General features: G+C 37.7%; 2 protein-coding genes across 7 annotated transcripts in view; both read left to right on the top strand.

Moving 5' to 3' along the window:
- On the top strand, nt 1-3058 carry LOC107654830 (protein CLN8-like). Of its 2 annotated transcripts, XM_016442082.1 has the most exons (5): nt 1-193; nt 578-849; nt 1391-1750; nt 2509-2604; nt 2675-3058. In XM_016442082.1, the coding sequence occupies exons 2-5, from the start codon at nt 664-666 to the stop codon at nt 2831-2833; spliced, it is 801 nt and encodes a 266-aa protein (XP_016297568.1). In that variant the 5' UTR covers nt 1-193; nt 578-663; the 3' UTR covers nt 2834-3058. The 2 variants fall into 2 exon arrangements, with proteins under 2 accessions (XP_016297568.1, XP_016297567.1); XM_016442081.1 differs by having other exon boundaries at nt 2-193; nt 2509-3058.
- A 4356-nt stretch (nt 3059-7414) lies between these two features.
- The window catches only part of LOC107654877 (rho guanine nucleotide exchange factor 10-like), a 44637-nt gene continuing 28558 nt past the window's right edge, over nt 7415-23493 (top strand). For 4 of the 5 annotated variants that reach the window (XM_016442179.1, XM_016442178.1, XM_016442177.1 and 1 more), the window contains exons 1-4: nt 7415-7561; nt 15575-15680; nt 21765-22139; nt 22999-23304. In XM_016442179.1, the coding sequence (XP_016297665.1) occupies nt 15635-15680; nt 21765-22139; nt 22999-23304 (727 nt within the window). In that variant the 5' untranslated portion in view covers nt 7415-7561; nt 15575-15634. The remainder of the gene's footprint in view (nt 7562-15574; nt 15681-21764; nt 22140-22998; nt 23305-23493) is intronic. The other variant, XM_016442180.1, reaches the window with a different exon arrangement.

Here is a 23493-nt window from a genome sequence, read left to right as displayed (position 1 = left end):
GATGAGGTCACGTGACGTCTCCCGGTCTCTGAAGGGTTAGTTGTAACTGTGTGCAGTTGTTCGCACCCGCTGAAGGAATGTGAGCTATGTTATTGTCGAGCTCACATCAAAAGACATAATTAATAGTTGAGGTCTTTAATACGCAGAAAAGAATTAGGAATGTGCTTCGTGGACGTTATTTCGTCTACAAGAGGTAAGAACAATGACAACAAACAGAAACTTGTAACGTAGAAATTATAGTACTAGTAAATGAGAAGTAAGAAGCATACATCTGACTGAGTATATAAATTATATGATTTAGATTCCAGTTTCTTTTTACTTCTTCTTATGTTGTTTAAGGTCAGAATTTTGTTTTAATACTGTAATAAAGGGCAGAGTATTTTCTCAGTGATTAATGCAGACAAATGGGCCAGAGGGTGTTTCTGTAATATAATGAGTGTCTCTCTTGTTCTAGACTGGTAATTGGTTTCATGTTTAATACTGTAATAAAGGGCAGAGTATTTTCTCAGTGATTAATGCAGACAAATGGGCCAGAGGGTGTTTCTGTATAATATAATGAGTGTCTCTCTTGTTCTAGACTGGTAATTGGTTTCATTGGAACTGACTGTGTGGCGCATTACCAAAGGACACTGCAGTCTTGACATTCGTTCGGAGATCTGAGCAATGTCCTCCCAGCCAGATAATTTAATACTGTCCTCGGGTCACAACTTCAGCATGGACTACTCCCAGGACTTTCACCTGAAAATCATCAGTCTGGGCTTCATCTTCTACACCTTTATCTTCCTCCTCTCTCACATCCTATCTAGCCTGCTGTTTCACACCTACCGCTCACTGTCAGCCAAAGAAAAGGTGGCCATTAATATGGTTGATTGTTTGCTTGTTTTTAAATTGAAAAAAAAAAATAATTTGTTCATCCAAAAATGAAAATTTGCTGAAAATTCAATCATCCTTTGGCCATTCAAGATGTAGATAATTTTGTTTTTTCAACAGAGCAGTAATCCAAACGACTCTAGTCTGTCTATTAATGTCTTCAGAAGCAAAAAGCTGCATGTTTGTACAAAAAAACAAATCCGTCATTCAGGTGTTTCAACTATAAATGTCCATAATCCTTATAATGCTTCATCCAGTGAAAAAGTCTATCCCCTGTTGTCATTTCTCATCCGAATCCACGGACATATTTATTTAGAACTCTTTTGGACAGTTTTCACTTGTAAATGGTGTTTGATCTGTTTATTTCTCTCCTAAATCAGACAAGATGGCATTTTCACTGGAGAAAGCAATGGCTTGAAGTTAAAAATGTCTTGAAGAATTTATTATAAACACGTTAATTGATGAACTGGAGTTGCGTTGATAATTTTACTAACATTACTATCTTTATCTTTCCTTCAAGGTCTTCTGGGATTTGGCTGCGACACGGGCTGTGTTTGGCATCCAGAGCACGGTGGCAGGGCTTCGGGCGCTCATGGAGGACTCTGCCATCTACTCTGATAAGATTCTCGGGCAGGAGGACTGGTCCTGGTTCAACGTGCTGACCGCTACGGGATTCTTCCTGTTTGAAAATGTGGCCCTTCATGCGTCCAATGTGGCATTCCGGTCCTTCGACCTGCCGTTAGCTGTGCATCACTTCTTTGCCCTCGCGGGGTTCGCCGGGGCAGTTGTGTGGAACTGGCTGGGTCATTTCCTCCCTATGGTGACTTTGCTGCTAGAGATGAGCACACCTTTCACCTGCATCTCCTGGATGCTGCTTAAGGTGAGACGCAAAGGTCAAAGGAAAACTTTTTACTTGACAACTCAGTTTGTTAGTATGATTTAGTGCAGTTTGTTAATAAATGATATACAGGAAAAAACTTTGTAGTCAAAGCTGCAAATAAACAGTTTGTCTAGTGAGCTTCTGAAACGCCTTTGATTTCTCATCTGCCGGCCAGTTTCACTTTTATTTTGCCATGGCAAAAACATGTTTTCTTTCTCAGTTCAACAGTTTATCATGTTTTAAAGCTGAGAACTCTTTTATAGTTATGCTATATTTGTTCACTGTTCTTAGAAAGAGGAACTTTTTCACAAAGTTTCAACCTTTTTAAATTAAAGTTCAACTTCTAAAAAAGAAGTTCTCTAAACCTTGAGATTTTTATTCCACTGCCCTGCTTCTTGTTTTTAAATGCAAAAAACAAACACGTTCTGTGGGAATAACCCCTTAAAAGACATTCACACAGAATGTGTTTCTGCATTCCACTGCACTGCTTTTCCATTTTTTTATGTAAATATAGCAGGCGTTAGCGATAAATTATCTGTCAGTTTTCTTTTTCAGGTCAACTCTTGTCATGATGGAGCAACAGTTTGAATTATTCTGTTTATTTGCTTTAGATTTCAGAGATCAGAGTTCAAAAATCTGTCAGTATACAGTTGAAATTGATATTCAGGTTCCCTCTGTGTAGCTAATTGTGAATCAACTACATTTGAATGAATAAAACCCTGTTTTGAACTTGGTTTTAACTCTACTTCTTTTCTAAGGTGGGCTGGTCTAAGACACTGTTCTGGAAAGCTAACCAATGGATGATGATCCACATGTTCCACTGCCGGATGGTTCTGACCTACTACATGTGGTGGGTGAGTTGGAATCATTGGGAGGAGATGAACACTCACATCCCATTGGTTCAGAGACTGCTGTTCTTCACAGGCCTCTTCCTGCTCACCTTCTTCCTCAACCCCATTTGGACGCATAAGAAAACCCTGCAGCTTCTCAATCCCGTGGACTGGAACTTTGACAACAAACCTGCAGCAGAGAACGGACCAATCCGAGACCAAGCTCGACACAAGCCCCATGCCAGCTGATTAACACTAACATCAAGGTTTTATGGGAAATACAGTCTAGAGAAGATACAGTCTGCTATACAAAGTTGGGTTTTTAGTATTATTTGAAGGTTTGTTTAAGAGCTTTAAGTTTAGCACTAACTACTACTACTTGCTGTATTTAAAGGATTCGTTCACCCAAAAATGAAAATCGTATCGTCATTTACTCACCCTCATGTTGTTCTGAACTTGAATGACCAACTTTCATCTGTGGAACTGTTTTTGTCCATAAACTGAATATCAATGGGGTCCAAAACAACATCTCATGACTTTCATTATATGGACCAAAAGATTCTTTTAAAATACTTTTTTTTTTTTTTATATTATCTATTGTGTTTTACTGAAGAATGAATGTCATTCAGGTTTGGAATGACATGAGGGTGAGTAAATGATAGCAGAATTTTCATTTTAGGTGAACTATCTCTTCAAGTAGTTCTATCTATACAGTATACGAGTAGAAGTCTGATGCATGTCTCAGGAAGACGACTTTGAGCCTGCAAAAATCATGAGATCCGTTTTATGCAACTTGCTTTCAGCTTCCTGTCTGAGTTGAGTTGGGTGTCCTTAAAAGCCTTTTATGTGCGTTTGGGTGTTTCAGGAGTGGCTGTTTGAGTCTCATTTCTCTTTGCACATTGGCAGTCAGTGCAGCAAAGCATCTCTCAAGCTGGGAGATCCTTGTCTTTTTTTTTTATCTGATAGGCTCATATTTGTTATTCCCAGTGATTCTTCGTCTTGTGACAAAGAAAACCCTGACTGCTTTATGACCGAGCATGGTCTGTCAACTCAGCCACACTCTTATTTCACTAAATGTCACTCAGTCTGCTTTGGAAACTTCAGCTCAAAGCCATCAGACCTTGTTTTTGTTTCATTTTACGAAGGATTTTTCTTTTACAGAGGTTGTGTATTGGTGTTCAATGGATGTAGGTGGTTTTTTGTGAGTTTTTATGAATGTTTGACTAAACTCTTTGTGTTCTGCATAAATAGGGTTTGTTCTGACAGAGACTGACTAATCTCTGTAGAAAGGATTGTGTGTGTGTGTGTGTGTGTGTGTGTGTGCGCGCGCGCGCCAGGGAGAGATAAGGGATGGAATGGAAGTTGTTTTATTTTAAAATATTACTTCATCTCGAGAACTAGATATCGAACTAGAGTTCCTCTGTGTTTGTGTGTGTTATACTAAATACTTCCTCTTTTTTTGTCATACTTTATAGATTCTTTAAAGAAGTCAAAAAGCAAAACAGAAAATTCACATTGATGGCATACAGCATGTTTAAGGCAAATATAACAAAACCTTAATGTACCAAATTAATCTGCACATTAATGAGCTAATGCTACTACAGGATATGAATGAAGGAAAAAAAATGGTTCGATGCTTGACCTTTGTAACAGCTCAGGGTATTTTGAGGACGATACAAAGAGGATGTGCAGTATTATCTGATAGCAACAGGTGAAAAAAAGCAGTGTATAAATATTAAGGAATTTATTTATGACAGAACTTCTTTGTAATGTAATAGTGACAAAGGGGCAGTTTAACTGCTATCATCACCTGCTTAAATACCTCTGCTTTAGTTGCTCTTGTCTTTTTCAGTGTGGTTTTAAAAAAAAGAGCATTTCAGCTTTTTTCAGCCTGTTCTTTCACAATGTGAGAGTCAGAACTGTGGGTTTTTGTAAACTGTAGGATTGTGTCATACATGTATAGCAGGCTAAATTATATTTAAACAGCTCACAGACACCATTCATTACTCTCAAATGAGAGGGAAGGAAATAAAATGAAATGTCACTAACCCTGAAACTATCTTTGTTTGTTTCTTGTTACATTTCGTGGTTAATTTAAAATGATTAGTTTAAAACTAACAAACTACTGCTTGTGTTTCCACAGTTGTCTTCAGTATGTTGACTGGAAATCCATTGTATATTTAAATATTAATTGATGTTATTGGGTGCACATTTCAATTGAAATTATTACTCACAGGGAAATGCATATATTTAAATATAGGCTTAAAATTCAAGATTCAAAGCTTGAAAGCTACTGTGGATGCTCTTCTGTATTTAAGGGGTTTTCTTATTAAAAAAGGAGCGCTAATAAAGGTTTTACCCCCGAAACGTGTTTGTTTTCTCTGGAAAAATGTTTTCTTGCATTTCTATGCAAAGTCATGCCCATTTTAACTGTTTAGTTTCCTGTGAGTTTACAGTTTAATGCAGAAAGTGCGACTTAACTGGACTTTTCAGGTTTAGGGATGTGAATATGAGTCGTGCAATTAATGATCAAATATACCCATACATTTTTTATTTTTTTTTTGAATGTGTAGTAGGACATCCCCAATGAAGGAGGCCACTGACAACTTGATTAATAAACCCCATGGGAAGAAGGACATCCTCAGGGAGTGTGCAGTAATTGTCCCCAACTCCTCTACTGATCCATATAGCATGCTCTTCGACCACAAAACTGCACATTTCACAGTATGTCAAGCACCTGGCCAAACTGCTGAACACCAGTTCTTCATTAAACGCAACTCCTGAGAAACTTATTGGGAGACAGCAACTCTGGTACTCACTGACAGAGAGTAGTGAAACAACCAGGTAACAATGAAGCCTGCAGATGTAAACCCACCCGCACCTGTTCTGACCACACCCCTAACTCAAGAGGCCACTGAGAGAATTGTGGAGGGTATTATGCGGAGTTCTTCTACTGTTCCACAAAGGTTTTTAATGCTTACAGTGGTGAAGGACTAAAAAAACACAGAATGCCATTCCAAGACTTTATGGAAACAGAGTTCTTTAAGAGTGAACTTGAGGCCACAAAGAAACGGGTGGAGGAGAAAGGACAGCACAAACGTAAAAGGCCTGAAACTGAACACATTGGCTGCTTGTGCAGATTTTGTAAAATGGAACTGAAGCAGGGTCCAGTCCTCACATACACACAGGCTTTCCTGGTGTAGCAGGGAAATATGTTAATTGCCCTGCTAAAGTCTTTTCCATTTACCTCCAAGACTTTATGGAAATGGAGTTCTTTAAGAGTGAACTGGAGGACACAAAGAAACGGGTGGAGGAGAGAGGACAGCAAAAACGCAAAAGGCCTGAAACTGAACACGTTGGTTGCTTGTGCAGATTGTGTAAAATAGACCTGAAGCAGGGTTCAAACAGTCCTCACATACACACAGGCTTTCCTGGTGTAGCAGGGAAATATGTTTATTGCCCTGCTAAAGTCTTTTCCATTTACCAACCTCATGCATGCAGAAAGAGGTGACCTGGAAAGAGTTTAAAGAGTGCATTTTACGAGCTGTAAAGACAGAGATGGGTGGCAGAAAAAGAAGAAGAAATAAATTATATTTCTTGATCTTTTGCCCCTTAGTAATATTTTACTTGTGTATATATTGTATATTTTGATTTGTTTATTGTTCAGTGTGAGACTGTTATATGTATATATTGTCAGAATTCTATTTTTCTTTCTACTTTATTATTTTGGATCAATATTTACTCATCTTAAAAAGTGCTTAAAGCATTAATTAAAAAACACAGAAAATTACAAATTGCTTAATGGGTGACTAATATTTTACAGTTTCTATGGTTTTTAAACACTTAATTGATAATTTAACTTAAGTGTGACCAATTATTCCATCACTCAATCGATTTTCATTCAATACTTGAATATTACTCAGTTTGAGTTAAATTTAAATGCTTCCTATGTACATTTCAAAAGCCATTTAATATAACTATTTATGTGTTTAATATAAACATGTAATGTTATTCTTTTACTGTATTAATTTTAATATTAATGATTTATTCATAATACTTTGCCTTGCAATCCAAAAAGGCAAGACACAAATGTAAAATACATTGCAGCTGTAATGTATTGTTAAATTTTATAATTTTGTTTTATAAAAATCACAAAGCTGTGTGAAATTATGGTTTAGCCCTGCGTGAGTGGGGTGGTCCAAATAAAAAAAGCAAAAAATGCACGAAAGAATCTGATTGGCTGTGACATAATTTCTGCTCTTTGGCCAGCTGCTGACTTTATTATTACTATTAAAGTACAGAAATTAAATCTGATCCCCCACAAGAATCGAAATGAATCGCAGGTCGGCACTAACGCGTTCAAGTTTGAAAGCATTCAGCGAGTTTGTGTGTGACCACTAGAGTGCAGTACAGCGCTGCAAATACACTGCAATCATTTGCTAGACTTTGGCCATTTGTGAAAGGAATCTGTTACATTAAATCACAACCTACTTCAAAATTTCATTTTATTATTAAGGCTTGAAGAAAACAAGTATTTATGTGAAATGCTTTGATATTGTATTTAATCTAGGTGTTTATTTAACCTATTTATTATAACAGACTTATTAAGATTTTCCAGCAAATTTTAGAATTATACAAATTGATGTAGAACTCTGGATGTGAGAGGCATAAGGTGCTTCTCACACGTCACGTGACACATATTGGAACGCCTGTGTCCATCTACACGGAGAAGCGCAGGGAATTTGATTGACGTGTCTTGAAACCAATTAAAGACCGCCAACAAAATCTCCACCAATGAAGCTGCAGCGGAGGGTGGGGCCATGGAGTGGTTGGCTCGCGTTTGGGAAAAGCAGAGGAAAAGTTGCCTACAGTCCTTAAAAAATGATGCAGAGAATGTTTTTGGTGTTTGGTCTGTTATTCACCTAACCGGTGTTGTGGCACCATTGACGGAATTTAAACTTCATTTTCTTCCACAAAGATGGTGAGTTCATAAATCATGCGTATGAAATCCCCAAACACTTGAGAATCCACTGAAAGTCTATCGTGTTTGAAATAAGTTTGTAATTTGTAGCGTGCACGTTTAGTATAATATTGATGTCTTTGTTGCAGTTTGCACCCTATTATGAAGTTTATTGCCTGAGCGCTGTCGCAATGATGATATTCTTTTAATAACTTACAAGTTTTCAACATCTGTGCTTGATGGGACGGCTGCGCTTTTCCTGCTGGATTCCGCTTTACGTGGCAAGTGACAACAGCACACAGTCATGTCAGATTTTATTAAAAATCTTTACACTTCGGTATTAATAAGCATCGAGCTTTCACAGTAACCACTTAATGCATAAAGCTGGTATAATCTAATCTAAAACTTGTAGTACAGCGTTCATGGACAACTAGAAATATTAGGGAATTTTAAAATTGGGATTTCCAGGCCAGGATATTAATTAATTCTTTTAAAATCTTGGAATTTATTATAAATCGTCCCAGTTTTGATCAGCTAGAAATGGCTCTTTGTTTAAATTTAATTATGCACTCAGTATTTTTTACATATTAAAAACTTAGAAAGAAACTAAATAAATTAACAGTACAATTAAGAAATATGGCAAATATGATTTACACTCATGTGAGATCAATCATAATCCTATCAGCCCTCTAGAAAAAAAATAAAAATTATTACAAAGGGAGAGTGGATGCTGACATGTTGACATCACACGACCAGCTCTTTCATGCAATTGATTAAATGTCAGAAATAAAAATTCTGTATCTACTTAATATAATACATTTAGTCACTCAGACTGTCCAAATGTCCAAACAAGAACTACCTGCTAGAGCAACTAAGCACGCCACACAAAAAATTTGTTAGGATTGAATCCAAGGATATCCATTATATGGATGTTTGTTGTATGAGATGCAGAAAATGCAGAAAACTTACTGAGTAAAGGTGCACTCAGTTCACATTGTTGCTGGTTGAAATCATGTTTAAAAATCCAGTAATCACAAAGTCATTGAAAAATCATGGAAAAGAACCCTGCTACAACAATCAATTTATTGTATTACAAAAAATAAAATCATTTTCAATGCTGCAGATGCTTGTCGTAGTGTCCTTCAATATGAAAACAGTTTGACTCCTCATTCTTGAAATGTACTGTTTTTGTCCTTCACAGTTTTGACAATCTGTACTAGGATAAATTCTTCTGTGCCTGTAGACAAGAAGGTTGCTGAATAATTCCCAGAGCATTTCTAAAGATCTAAGCTTTCATGCAGACAGTGGGTCATGCAGTTCTGAGCTCCATACCTCCCAGTTAAATATGGATCAAATGGTTGGAAACATTTAAGGAATGCTCTTTTTAATTAGTGCAACTTTCCACTTCCTCTCAGTTTTACTGCATCGTTTCCTTCCCCGGGAGCTGCAGTGCTTTTAGGAATCCAAGGCCCTCTGGCCTTTTCCTAGATGAGTGTGTGTGATACGGTGGAAGAGCTCTCTCATGTGTGACCGCATTGTTTGACTCCATGCTTGTCCGACTCACTTTGCATCAGAGCTCAGGAGAGGACAGGATTTGCTCAGATTGCTGGCAATTTGCTTAGCAAATAGCCACACCACTGGAGCAGGGGGCTTCTCCACCCACAGGCTGTGGATTACAAGCTTTTCAAGCTTGCTGAACATATCCTGAAGCTCACTGGTTCAATCCACATCCAAGCAAGCATTTCTTTTTGCAGCCAATCAACATTTCCTTGAGTTTTTCTCTAGTGCTCTACATGGGCAGAGGTTGATATACAATAGAGCTCTTTAGGGGCGAATGACATCATATCAGTGTGATTTGATGTGGAGTGGCAAATCTTTCCTGAAGGAATCTGCAGGGAAAATGGAATTTATGACTGGGGGACTTTGACACAGTGGGAGAAAGAGACAAAAGTGAGAGAGAAAACTCTTTGTTTGCATGATATTCATTGGGTTGTTTTGTTGTGCTAACAGTTGGGCCAGATGGTGTTTTGTTGGGTTGTCTAACGTTGTGGTCATAAAATACACTTGGGATCCATGTTTGTTAATTGTTAGAGCTCCCATGTCCATGAATGAGATTGTGTTTTCTGTGAAGGATTACTGAAATCCGCTGAGAATCCAAGGAGATGCCAAACGTGCCAGGAGTGATGCTAGTTCTCAAAATTTATTTCAGTTAAGCACTACAAATTTGCCTTCCCTGAAACTCTTAAAGGGATAGTTTACTCCAAAATGAAAATTCTGTCGTTTACTCACCCTCTTGTCATTCCAAACCTGAATGAGTTTTATTCTTCAGTAGAACTCAAAAGAAAATATAATTTTTTTTTGCTCCATACAATGAAAGTCAGTGGGGTCCAAAACAATTGTAAGGACAAAAAAGCATAGAGAAATTTTAAAAAATATCTTCATTTGTGTTCCATAGAAGTCATTCTGTTTTGGAACAGCATGATAATGTCCAAATAAGGACAGAATGTTCATTTTCAGGTGAACTGTCCCTTTAAGATGAATGTGAATCTAATCATCATTTCGCCTTCATGTCTATTTTGCAGTTCTTTTGTTATCATGGTGACACTCCGATAACAGGATATCATGGCTGTTCATCAAACTTAAGTTCTCGTCTCCTTATCCTTTGTCTTTAATGTCTAACCCAGCAGGATTTAGACTGGCTTTGACCTGCCTGTGTGTGTGTGTGTTCTTATTGAGTTTGCTTTAGGTGCATATTTAACACATTTCAAGCTGTTTTATAGGAGAAAATAGATGGATGGCATGTGGCGTTTACTCTTCCAGGTTATTATTTAGTGGTTTGTAAAGTGTACTTCTGTAAGTCTACTGTGAATTAAATTTTGACCCTGAACAGCAACCTAAACATCTTTTCAGACTTAATGGAAAGACCTTAATTCATTTATTCTAGTACTTATGATAAGGTGTTATGTGAGATGTTTACATGTACCTTTAGCATTCAAAATATCATAACTTGATCTTCCGCGCCTCTTTCGCTCACAATCAGATCAGCCTCCATCCAATCAACAACCAATGGATTGAATCAAGTCACGTCCTGTTTTTTTTCCTCGTTAATCAGTTTAACTTGAATACATGTCACAATATGGAAAAAATGTTTCTACTTCCATTAAATAGTTAATTAAACAGTAGATGGCTTATGTTAAAATTCACTCAAAAAATCTAAATCTGTCATTTACTCATCTTCATGTTGTGTGATAACTTTCTTTCTCCTGTAAAACAAAAGAAAATGTTGTAAAAATCATTCTTTTGAGTCTGGTCTCAGCTCACAAAACCTATATTTCCCATCTGAGCATTTCCAAGCTCACTGTAAGAGACGATTAGCAGTGAACTGTGACTTAAATGGGACATAACACACAGTTTCTGGCAATCCCATGTTAATCTTGTGTACCTATAGAGTATTATTGCATCTTTCTCATATCTGTGAGGAGTTTTTTGTTTTATCAGATTTAGAAAAGACAGATACAGCTTTACACTTCTCTCCGAAAACTGTAAGGCTCCTGGAGGCGTGCTGTGGGCGGAGCTAAAGAGTCACGAGCAAGAGTCGCTTTTGCGTAGCAATCATCTGCAAGCTGTGACATCGACATAAATAAAACAGGAACAAAAACTTTATTGAATTAAATTTTATTTAATTTGTTTATAGAACATTTGTCAGAGAAATGCCGGGAACAAACTGCATCCACTGTTCCCTTAATGCTGGGTTCTTTTGGAAGCTGAACAAGGTCATCTTTACCTTAGAACCTAAAACACACTTCTTTGGTGAAATTGTTGATTTCATGGTCTAAGAACAAAATGACAAATCCTGCTCGCGCTCTGGTTGATGTGTGCACGCGCTCTTCCGGGAGAATTGCCCATACAAGGAATTCTGCCCTTTATGATGTCATATAGGGCCATACTCGGGAAAAAAACTTTCTGAAGCTTATACGAACCCTAAAGGAGTGTATTTGGCACAGAAATACCATATTTAATACCATATTTAGTATGAGAATCCAACTCTTTAACAATGTAAATAAGTCAGAATGCATGAAAGCGCATTAGACCTCCCCTTTAAATTTTGCTCTGTATCACTACTGCTGTTGGTTAATATTTATTTACAGTCCTCTTTGGCCATTTAGAATGCTATTTACTGTATAAATTGCTATTGTGTGGCATTGTAAAATTAATTTTGAAGGTCTGGTCTCACACATTCGATAGATTTGTCTTATAAATGAAAGTAAATGTGCGCAATAAGGCATGTCGGTGTATATTACACTAACAAACTGACTTAATTCTCTCAGACGTGTCTGGATTGATACAGGAAACTGCGGACTAGCAGCAGCCCTGCAGCTTCATTTAGACAGCAGGGTTTTTTTCCTCGCCTGTACAATTACACACCCAGAAGTCAAGCTCAAACTAAACATTGATCAGCTCATCATGGTCAATGCTGACACACACACACACACGCAAGTACTAACAAATCTGTTCCCACCTTTCTGGATGTTTCATGCATATTGCACAAGAACTGTTCTACAACAACTTTTTTAATTTATCTTCTCATGTGTTTCGTAAAAAAATAATACATTTGATTTTCAGGGTAATATTTACAGTAAAAATGAAGATGAAAATTAATATAATTTAATTTGAAATATCCTTATCATCAGTAATAAATAGCGGTTTCAGTGTTGATTGTTTCACATCAGCGGTAGTGTGGTCTGAAGGATTTACAGTCTGTTGTTTCATCAGAACAGAGAATGAAATCTGAAGACTGTCATGTAGGAATTAATTTATATCCCATAGCGGCCTTTTCTAAAGCCACAGACCTCTGGAACGTGTCATTTAAAGCTCCGTCTTGTTAACTACCTGTCATTTGTGTGATATATTGTAATGGTGCTCTGAAGGCAAATGTGCTATGTTTCTGTGTATGTGACTGTAATGTTTGTGTTGTTCTGTTCTGTACAGGCGAGTTGTTATTACAAGCTTCACATGTTCTGTCATTGCTCTGTTTCCTGTTGGATGGTTTGTGTGTGTGTGTGTGTTTGGTCTTTTCCCTCAAAGCACAGTTTATCAGAAATTGTTTCACACACCCGTTTATGTTATAAAAATTGGGACATACCATACATTTATATAATTATTTTAATGTAAATATAAAAATGATTTTTCTTCCTTATTTATTAATCATTTTTCCAAGTGGACATCCCCAAATGTCTATAAAGAGAAGTTTTGTCAGATATAGTCGACTTCTGGGGACAAATTTGTTATGATCAAACTCGTAGATTGCAACAACTATGTCAACTTAACAAGCAGAATACATGTCTGATTTGCCCACCCAAAGCTGGGTAGACATCTGTTCTTATTTCTCTCATATCTCATCTACATTATGACGTATGGAGTCTGGGGTGAGAGAGAGAAAGATAAGCTTTAAAGAGTGTGTTGACTAAATAAGCATCCTGTCTTATTTTTAGACCATTGACAGACTGTGTCATGAGTATCAGCTCATTATATGCAACAGTCAAGTTCTGGAAGTAAAAAATGCCATTTATCTTCTCCATAGAGAAATATATACACTAATGGTCAAAAGTTTGGAATAATTAAGATTATTTTAATGCTCTTTGTCTCTTTTGCTTACAAGGCTGCATTTATTTGGGGAAAAAAAAAACAGTAATATTGAGAAATAATATTGCATTATCTAATTGAATATATTGTAAAATGTAATTTATTCCTGTGATGGCAAAGCTGTATTTTCAGAATCATTACTCCCAACCCGATCTCATGAAAGTGCGTATAAATAGTATGTCAAATAAAAACGAAAACTCGTGGTATTGATATGCAAAAATGGACTTTGGCGTGTATATGCTACGCGATGGGTAGGTTTAGGGTTGTGGGGTAGATGCGTATCATATGTACGCAAAAACTGCGTATCATATGCACGCCAACAAATTTCTTATCATATGCACGCGAAAACTGCGTATTATATGCACGCCAAACACATGCGTATCATATGCACGCCAAAGTCCATTTTTGCGTATCAATACCACGAGTTTTCGTTTTTATTTGACGTACTATTTATACGCATTTTCATGAGACCGGGCTCTTACTCCGGTCTTCACTGTCACATGAGACAAAGATTCAGAAATCTTTGTAATATGCTGATTTGGTGCTCAAGAAACATTTATCATTATCAGTGTTGGAAACAGTTGTGCTACTTAATCTTTTTGTGGAACCAGTGCTGTTAAAACAGTAGGCAGTCACTTATTGTTTTGCTGTGTCATTCCAAATGTTTCAAGCGGCCGTCAGCAAAACAGATTTTCTTCCTTTCATGTTTGACTCATGAGTCGTCGTGTGTAGAATGTACTAAGTGCTGTGATAGTGGGAGAACAGCTTGCGTGTCTGTGCCAGGATCTTATTGTCTGTGATAATACAGTCGTGCGTCAGTCAGTCCGCCTCGTCTCTTGCTGACCCTGAGGGTCTTGCACACAGCAGCCTCATGAGAAACCCCTCTGTTCCACAGAATGACTTCACTGTTCCACTGACCCTCATCTGGAAACACAGTTCAGAGGAAAACACTGTTGTGTCTGTGTGTCTGTGTGTCTGTGTGTGTCTGTGTCTGTGTCTGTGTGTGTGTGTGTGTGTGTGTGTGTGTGTGTGAGAGAGAAAGAGATACAGAAAGAGATAAAAGTTTTTTCTATCCCTCACTGTCACAGATAGGAGGGGGGTCACTCATGTCTGTGCATGAACATGCGTTTGCAGTTTGGATGTAATAAGTGGGCCAACAGTGATGAGCTGCCACTCCACTGTATCACGTGACACTTGATTACATATCTGACTTTGACACACTGTAGCTTGCTGAAAGGGTGGTGAGGAATTTTTAGCCCAGTATTTTCTGGTTGAGTACTTTCCTGCAATAACTCAAATCATATCAGTGCAAATGAGCAAACAGAGGCAAGATAATGAGAGTCATCAGGGTTGAATATGACTGAGGTAAATCAGCACAGATGTGATGGGTTGGTGAATTGTGACGAGGTTGAGGTGATTTGCCCTTAACTGGCACCACTGGTCGACCCGTTACTTCTGTGTCAATGAGTTTTTTGGATTATTGGAAAAAGAAAAACATGTTGGGATGGGGACTTGGTTTTGTGCATTGGTTGTTAATTGGATTTTGAGATGTGGGCGTTGCACATGAAAATGAATACAAACTTGCAGTTGATTGTAAGAGAGGCACATGAAATGATTGGAGAAGTCTGGCATATTTCACTAGAGAGAAGTCAATTTCACTAGAAGATTAAGTTAGGATATTTTGATTTAAAAATTACAAGGTCAAAAAAAGAACTAAGATAAACAACATGCATTTACAAAATAGACAGGGTGAATTGATATTTCATGATGACTTTAACTAGTTTGGCACAATCTTTTATTATTTCATAGAAGAATAATAGTTTTACAATACTGCTTCTACTTTCTATTAAAATTTACAAAAGCTTGTGGTGCAACAAACATACAGAAACAAGCAGAAAACATAAAACAGGAAATGATGTCATAGAGAGGACTCTTGCAAACCCCCATGACTGTGTGTCGAGGACAATGATTTTTGCCTTTCTAGAAAATATAAATGTAGTATATATTAACATGCTTGCTCTCCTTATCTCTTTGAAGTGCTATGTTTTTGTGATGATATTGTCTCCAAATGTTTACATAAATTTAAATATGCACACAATAATAATATGTACGACTTTAATGGTCCTTTTGGAGCTTGTTGGGCCCTGATCATCAATATGAACTACCATTGAATGGAAAGAGCTGTTTAACAATTATTTTAAAAAATATCAACTTTTGTTTTCCCTGGAAAATATAACATCTTATGGGTTTTTAACAACACGAGGATGAATAAATGATGGAATAATTGTATTTTTGGATGAACTGTTGCTTTAGCTGTGAGGTCATTCTTGTGAGTGTTTGTGTGGGTGAACTCTGTCTCTGTGGCTAACCGCTGTCTCTCTGCTCCTGTAGGTTTGTAAGAGTTGGTCAAGGATCTTTCCCTGATCATCAGTGTGTGTCTCAGAAGAGCGTATGTTCAGCATGGACATGGAGGATTTCCCCCCTCCTCCACCTGACCGTAAGCAGCTCTGTTCTCTCACAGCTCTCAGCACACACACACACACACTGTTTTTACATTGACAAGCGGACAGTATGTAAATGCAGATATAGGTTCAGAAATTCTGGCACAAATGAAACTGTTCATTTTTAAAGCATTTAAAAGCAACAAAAGTTTTACTGACCAGTATCATGGTCATATTTGTGTTGAATGCACTGGAAAATCATGCTTATAGGAGCCTGAAGGATAGAGAGAAGAGAATGAACAGTGTAAACACATTCCATTGCTCAGCCACTAAGGAGCGTGTGGGTTGAAGAGTGGAGGAATGCCAGAACGAATGCAGAGGAGGTGAAAAAGCAGCCCGAAAACAGAGGCTCTGTCTTGATGCAGAGAGAAGGACAGATGAGAGAGAAGATTAGTTTCACTGATTAAAGTAGTGCTATAATTAAAGGGATAGTTCACCCAAAAGTGAAAATTCTGCTGACATTTACGCCCTCATGTGGTTCCAGACCAGTCTTTATATGGACCTTTTCACGGCTTGTATGCTGGATGGTTCTATGGCATCATTTTCATTGTACAATAGCCTACACATATTGGTGCAATGAAGTTCGATTTCAAACTTTGAATTCAGTTCAATTCATTTATATTGACTTGGCAATGACAATTAATTAATGAATGAAAAGGAACCAATTAATTAATTAAATAGTTATTGGATCTTTAAAGACTTCTTTAAATTCTATAAATTTGTATTTGCTAAATCCTAATGTATATAAGAAAGTATTAAAAGAAAGGTAAACGTTATAATACTTTCTCATATTCGGTTTAATTTCTTTTTTAAAACAGTTTTGTCTAATAATTTATTAGGCAGAACTGTTAAAGGCTATAAGCTAATGAAGATGGAGAATGGAGGTCTTATGCATCTGTCCTCAGGCACTAGTGTTCTAAGCACTGACAAAATTACAGTCTGACAATTATCGGCCAATGCCAATCAATTAAAATGCTAAAATGACAAAAACTTGTTATATTGGTAGACCGCTATTCAGTATAGCAATTTGAAACAACATTTTCATTAAAGGTTCTTTAGTCAGCAAATTGGTATTCACTTTATGATTTTACACTGCCTGTAGCTCTGAGATCTTTGCCAAAAACAGCTAATCAAGGATCAGCAATTGTAAGGAATGAGACCCATTTGAGTTGATCAGCTGATGTTAAAGTTTAAACTAAAACTGCACACTTTCCACATTATTTTAAAGCTTTTACTGCATAAATATTCACCGTCAGTCATCTTCGCAAAGATATTGAGACTCTCTCGTGCTTTATCTCCGTCTTACTCCATTCATTAACATAGAGAGCTGATAAAGCCACTTTCAAATCTCTCTCTGTTCATGCCTCAGTGACTTTCTTTAGACTAGTGTTTTTTCCCATCACACAGTTAAGTGAAGAAAGCTAACTCATCTGAAGCCCTTCCACCTTTCCTGAACTCTTAACCTTTGACATTTATTCTCAAGGATTTAAGGATGTGGCCAAGTGGAGCTCTGCATACTTGTTCTGCCCTGTACTCCCATACCTGATGCTCAGTGTCTCACTGTAATGAGTGATTCTTGAGGCCATAGTTTGACCTCCCGTTTAAGCTTTGATGCCGTTTTAACACAGAGTCAGATTTTCCTGTTTGTTTCATTGTAAACTGTTCATTCACAATGCTGAATGTCATGTTGATGGCTACATGGAGATTCTTTTTGTTTGTATGCCGACTGTAGCTGTAAGGCATGCAGGGACGCCGCTCCTGCCAGCTCACAATGAATAAAGATGACATCCCATCTGTCAACAAGTAACAGTGGTAAACCAAACTACTTTAACATGGGTTCACACTCGACTGTTTTTTATCCTTTAAAATCGTTGCTTGTCAGATTGTATGATATGAGCCCAGTGAGATCTTTGCTACAAGCCAGTGTTCATCTTCAGATTTTTTTGTTTAGTTTTTTGTTTTAGGATATTGTGTAGAATTTAACTAGATATTCAAACACTTCATGCATCTTATATATATATGCTGACCAGTCCTGCACAACAACTTGTAGGAATTTTAGCCCATTCCTCAGTACAGAACCCCTTCAACTCTGTGATGTTGTTGGGTTTCCTCCTATGAACTGCTTGCTTCAGGTCCTTCCACAAAATTCCAATTGGATTAAGGTCCGGAATTTGCTGGTACAATTCAGAATTCATTGTTCCATCAATGATGGCAAGCCGTCCTGGACCAGATGCAGCAAAACAGGCCCAAGCCATGATACTACCACCACCATGTTTCACAGATGGGATAAGGTTCTTATGCTGGAAATGCAGTGTTTTCTTTCACCAAACATAACCCTGCTCATTTAAACCAAAATGTTCTATTTTGGTCTCATCCATCCACAAAACATTTCTCCAATAGTCCTCTGGCTTGTGCGACTCTGCCATGCACACCATGGTTGTTCAGTGTTCTCCTGATGGTGGACTCATTAACATTAGCCAATGGGAGAAAGGCCTTTAGCTGCTTAGAAGTTAGCCTCCAGTCCTTTGAAACTTTTACAAGTCTTGCTTTTAGAGTGTTCGTTGTTGGTGGACCATTCGTGGGGAGGGTAACAGTGGTCCTCCATTTGTACACAATCTGTCTGACTGTGGATTTGTGGAGTCAAAACTCTTTAGAGATGGCTTTGAAACCTTTTCCAGCCTGATGAGCAACACCAACTCTTTTTCTGAGGTCCTCAGAGATCTCATTTGTTTGTGCCATGATACACTTCCACAAACATGACCAAACTTTGATAGATCCCTGTTCTTTAAATAAAACGGGGAATACACTGGCACCTGATAGTCATCTCACTGAATAAACACCTCTGAATAGATGGACTCTAATTTCACCTTCAAATTAACAGCTAATCCTAGAGATTCACATCCTTTTGCCGCTTGCAGTTATGTAATATTGGATCATTTTCCTGAATAAATAAATGACAAAGTATATATTTTCATCTCATGTGTTTGATTGGATTCTCTTTGTCAACTTCCAGGACTTGCATGAAAATCTGATGATTTTTTGGGTTCTATTTATGCAGAAATATAGACAATTCTAAAGGGTTCACAAACTTTCAAGCAGTACTGTATATATATATATAACATACACTACCGATCAAAATATTTTTTATGTGTTCTTGAAAGAAGCTCACCACGGCTAAGTTTATTTGATCAAAAATACAGTAAAAACCGTACTATTATAAAATATTATTACAATTTAAAATAACTGTTTTCTATTTTAATGTATTTTAATATGTCATTTATTGCTGTGATGGCAAATCTGAATTTTCTTCAGAAATCATTCTAATATGCTGATTTGGGGCTCATAAAGCGTTTCTTCTTATTGTCACTGTTGAAAGCAGTTGTCCGGCTTAATAGTTTTTGTGGATTCTTTGGTAAATGGAAAGTTAAATAGAACAACATTTATTCATTTATTTTTTTTATATATAAATGTCTTTTATTGTCGATTTTGGTCAATGAATGTGGCCTTGATGAATAAAAGTATTATTGTTTTTTTGTTTTTTTTTAAGAAAGAAGAAGAAAAAAGCCCAGCAGTGGGGGTTTATTTTACATTTAAAAACTTCCCCAAAATTTGTGGTCAAAGACCAAGACGTGTGCACCTGGCTTTAATTGCCTTAAAATGAGAACTTCTATACTTATGGAAGTCAGCAGAGGAAATTGGTCTAACAGGGTTGATTTTGGACTCTGTCTGAAGTGGGAGGACTTTCACTATGTTTGGAATCTCTGCTATTCCACTGAGCAAAAACTCGTACCAGTGGACCATGGTGGATTTATCGACTTTAAGAGATAACTGTTTCCGTCAGCGGAAACATGGTTTCCTGGGCAGAGGTCCAGAGTCTTTCAGTTTTACCACTCCTCTCATTATCCCTGTGAGAGGAAAACAAACATTATTTAAGACTCCATGTAATGAATTTCAGTGATTTAGAGATGTTCATGTCTGCATATACAGTCTTGTTTTGTAAATAAACGGTCTGTAAAACAGTAACAGGCTTAATTACTGTAGTGTAGTATAATGGCCACTGTGTGCATTTCAGCCCTGTGAGGGAGGCTGCGATTGGACAGTGGGATCCAGAGCTGAATGGAGGAAAACAACTCTCACATTACTCACATTTCTAAAGAGTGAGTCACTGGGTCAAGATAATCCATGAACTGCCAAGTGTTTGCTTCATAATGGCCTCACACCATCAAGGGCTCCCTCCCTGTCTCTTCTCTTATTCCTCTGCCCTCCATTCTTGGATATCTTTCATCCATACTGTAAAGATGGCATTCGTTTTTTCCAGTTTTTTGCTGATGCAGGATCATTAAATACAGATGGAAAGAGACAAACTCAGACAAAACGTTCCTTAAAGAATTTTAAAGATATTTTAAAGAATTACAGTGGTTTTCCAATTTATTTATTTTTTGTTGATGCTTTGTGACGTTTTCAAGCTTAAAAAGGGAACAAAAGCTCCATGAAAGTATCATAAAACTAGTTAATACAACAACCAAATCAATAGCTGTGTGAATAAAACACCGTAATTTAAAGGTGACATATCATGAAAATCGGACTTTTCCAGGTTTTAAGTGCTATAATCAGGTCCCTGGTGCATCTACCAATCAAGGAAACGTGAATAAAATAAACCCAGTAACATTGTTTTGGTAAGCCTTTTTCTGCAAGCGTCTAAGAAAACGAGCATGTCTGATTTCGCTCCCTTGGTGAGATTGCAAAGGGATCTCATTGTAATATTACCGCCCCTTAATCTGTAAGCTTCCACCCATGGCGCTGTCATTGTGTTTTCGCAAGCGACAACGGTGAATTAGCTCTAATGCCATGGCCAAAGTTTGAGCAAAACATACTAACTGTTCTGCCTTTGTCTGCACAGACGAGCACAGAACACTATTTAGAGCTAAAATAAACATGCGATTTATTTCCCAGCAGTTTACCTTCACAGACATAGCCGACTGTTTTTGTAACTTGTGTGTTTTTAACGTAAACTTGTGTGTATGAGAACTGTGGTGGCCGCTTTCTGTCCGTGTGCTTCGGATGTGTGCCCTCAGAAAACCATATATAAGAAGTTTAAACTCATATGGTTTAAAACGCATGATTTCAGCCCGATAAACATGATAATCAGAACCATAACAGATGTTTTTAGCAGGTCCGAGCTGTAATGGCATAGCGCTGTTCTGGAAAAGGGGGCGGGGAGCAGCAGCTCATTTGCATTTAAAGAGATAGGCCCGAAAAACAGCGTGTTTCTGCTTCCAGTCAAAATAGGCATTTTCAAAATGATATAATAAATGATCTGTGGAGTATTTTGAGATTAAACTTCACACACATTCTGGGGACACCAGAGACTTATATTACATATTGTAAAAAGGGGCATAATATGTCTCCTTTAAGTCATTCCACAAAAGAAGGTAAATCATACAGGATTGGAACAACATGAGAGTGAGTAAATTATGACAGAATATTTTTTTCTTTCTTTCTTTCTTTTTTTTTGGTAAACTGTTCCTTTAAATGTAGTGTAAGCAGCCTGTTTTGTAATGCCACTCTGTACAAACCAAACCACATGAGTGAACTATTTGATCAATGTATTTGAATTTTAGTTATTTTTCTCTGACATTGATCTCAGATTGATCAGATTGACAGATTGATCTCTGTTCTTTTGTTCTCTGGTCCCAGTAGACATGCTTCCATTTTAGCACTTCAGCCCTGTGAAAAAAAAAAGCAGTGGGTTTTTTTGACCCTGTTTCCTTTCAGCATATGTGTGCTTCCTGTACCCCAGTTTTAGTGTTTGATTTTGCTTCACTGTTTCCTTACAACTTTGTGCCATGTGTAACTCTGAAAGGCAGTTTGAGAAGAGGGTTCTTGTACATACCCTAAAATTAGAATTTGCTCTTAAAAATCTGAACATGTGTCTTCGTGAACCTTGGGTGGGCAGAGAGGAAGGCGGGAACAAACCTCAACCACAAAATACTCAATTCACAGACTATCTTGATCCATTTCTAATTTATAGTTTGTACCATACTCAACATCAGTAAAAACATCTCTTTCTCTCTCTTTAGTGTTGGATGATGAAGATGAAGGTGAGAGGTTTGAGTTTGACGACAGTGGTGATGAAGCCCCAGAGGTGGATCGGCCACCCCCTGAACCTGAGGGAATCTCTGTGCCTCCACCCTGCTCATCAACAGCCGGGGACGCACCCATCAATGGAACAAGTCCAAACCCAGAGAACTTACTCACCGCAGAGGCTGATCTGCCCCCTCCACCTCAGGACTGCCCCACTAATAACAGCCCTTTGGCTCTTGCACCCTTCCCACAGTGTGATCTACCCCCTCCTCCTATAGAACTTTGTCACAATGTAGTAGAACGCCAGGACAGAAACCCTCCTCTACCACCAGAGGGCGCTACAGGAGCTGCTGTTGACAGCGAGCAGGACAGTAAGTTTACAGCAGATATGAAAGATGAATTATTTTATCTATGAAATTTATTTTAAAATTAATTAGTTAATTCAGCTTTAGAAATCACAAGATTATGATTATTCTATTGACCGCACTTTATTTATTTATTTTTTTTAAGTCTTAATCTCAGATATGCTTCAACTTAATAAACAAAGTATATATTTGCCATGTAATGTTTTTTATGATTTTATTGACTGCAATTAATTTTGGAAATTTAATTACATTTTGTTTTGTTTTCTGTACAATATTACACATAATATTTTTCTCACACATGAAGGGGGTCTCTCGTGGGACCATCATATTTAGACGTCCTTGCTATTAAAAATGTTGAAAACCCCTGTTCTATGGTATTTTGTTGTGATGGTTTGTGGTGACTATACTGAGTTTTGTGCAATTAACCACTTCCTTTCGTGAGCATGAAACCATCACAATTCATTTTTTGTGCTGTGTACAGTTATCAGTCTGCCCCACTACAACGGCTTTGTGTATAACTGACTGGAAATCCAATCTACAGCCATTTTGGTGGCAGCCCACTGCATCCAATTGCTTTTTTTTCATTCTTGCATGGTTTCTGAGGTTACATCTGTCTCTTTCTCTCCTTCAGTCTTTCTCTTTCTCTCCTTCAGTCTTTCTCTTTCTCTCTAAATGGTTAATGTAGGTATTTGTATCAGGAATCCCTCCCACATAAGATAATATGAATCAACAATGATTATTCACTAGAATAGCTGCAGAAACGGAGATTTCTGTGTATTTTCCAATGGAAATGTATTTTTCACTTTCCTAGAAGACTTACAGTCTCAGACTTTCCTGATAAGTCACTGTACTTTCTGATCAATAGTGAACAGAGGTGCTGGTGTGGTTCCCACCTCTGCATCCAACTCCAAGCTCAAAGTCAGGCCCTACTCTGTGATTGACATCGGCCCTATCCAGCAGCAGCTGCTGTCAGAGCAGAGCGGCCCTCCCTCTTCTCCCTCAGCCAATGAGAGTGAAAGAGACATTCAAGATGTACCCAGTAGCCCTGGATTGCCCTCTGGGTATTCCGTGCCAGTGCCCTGTGGTTATGCAACGCCCTCAAATGTGCCGGTGATCCCACCAGCCTACACCACCCCAGTTATCATCCGACACTTCTCTATGGATGAAGATGGTAAAAAGAGAGATTATTCCCACCTGTTTCCATTTCATTTGTTCTTTCCATTGGTCTGGTTGGAGTAGGGGGTTTACCATCCCCATTCATATCCTATCTCTTTTCACCTTCCTTGCTCTCACCTCATTTCTCTCATGCTATCTGTCTCTGTCTCTTTTTTTTTTTTTTTTTTGAAGTTTTGCCATGAGG

This window comes from Sinocyclocheilus anshuiensis, unplaced genomic scaffold (assembly GCF_001515605.1).
Source record: "Sinocyclocheilus anshuiensis isolate Anshui unplaced genomic scaffold, SAMN03320099.WGS_v1.1 scaffold335, whole genome shotgun sequence".
Lineage (NCBI taxonomy): Eukaryota > Metazoa > Chordata > Actinopteri > Cypriniformes > Cyprinidae > Sinocyclocheilus > Sinocyclocheilus anshuiensis.
This window is presented reverse-complemented; position numbering and strand designations above follow the sequence as displayed.

Coding starts and splice junctions, on each gene's coding strand:
- LOC107654830 (XM_016442081.1), top strand. CDS start 664: ATGTCCTCCCAGCCAGATAATTTAATACTGTCCTCGGGTCACAACTTC. Junction 850..1,390: donor CACTGTCAGCCAAAGAAAAG/GTGGCCATTAAT, acceptor CTTTCCTTCAAG/GTCTTCTGGGATTTGGCTGC. Junction 1,751..2,508: donor TCTCCTGGATGCTGCTTAAG/GTGAGACGCAAA, acceptor TTCTTTTCTAAG/GTGGGCTGGTCTAAGACACT.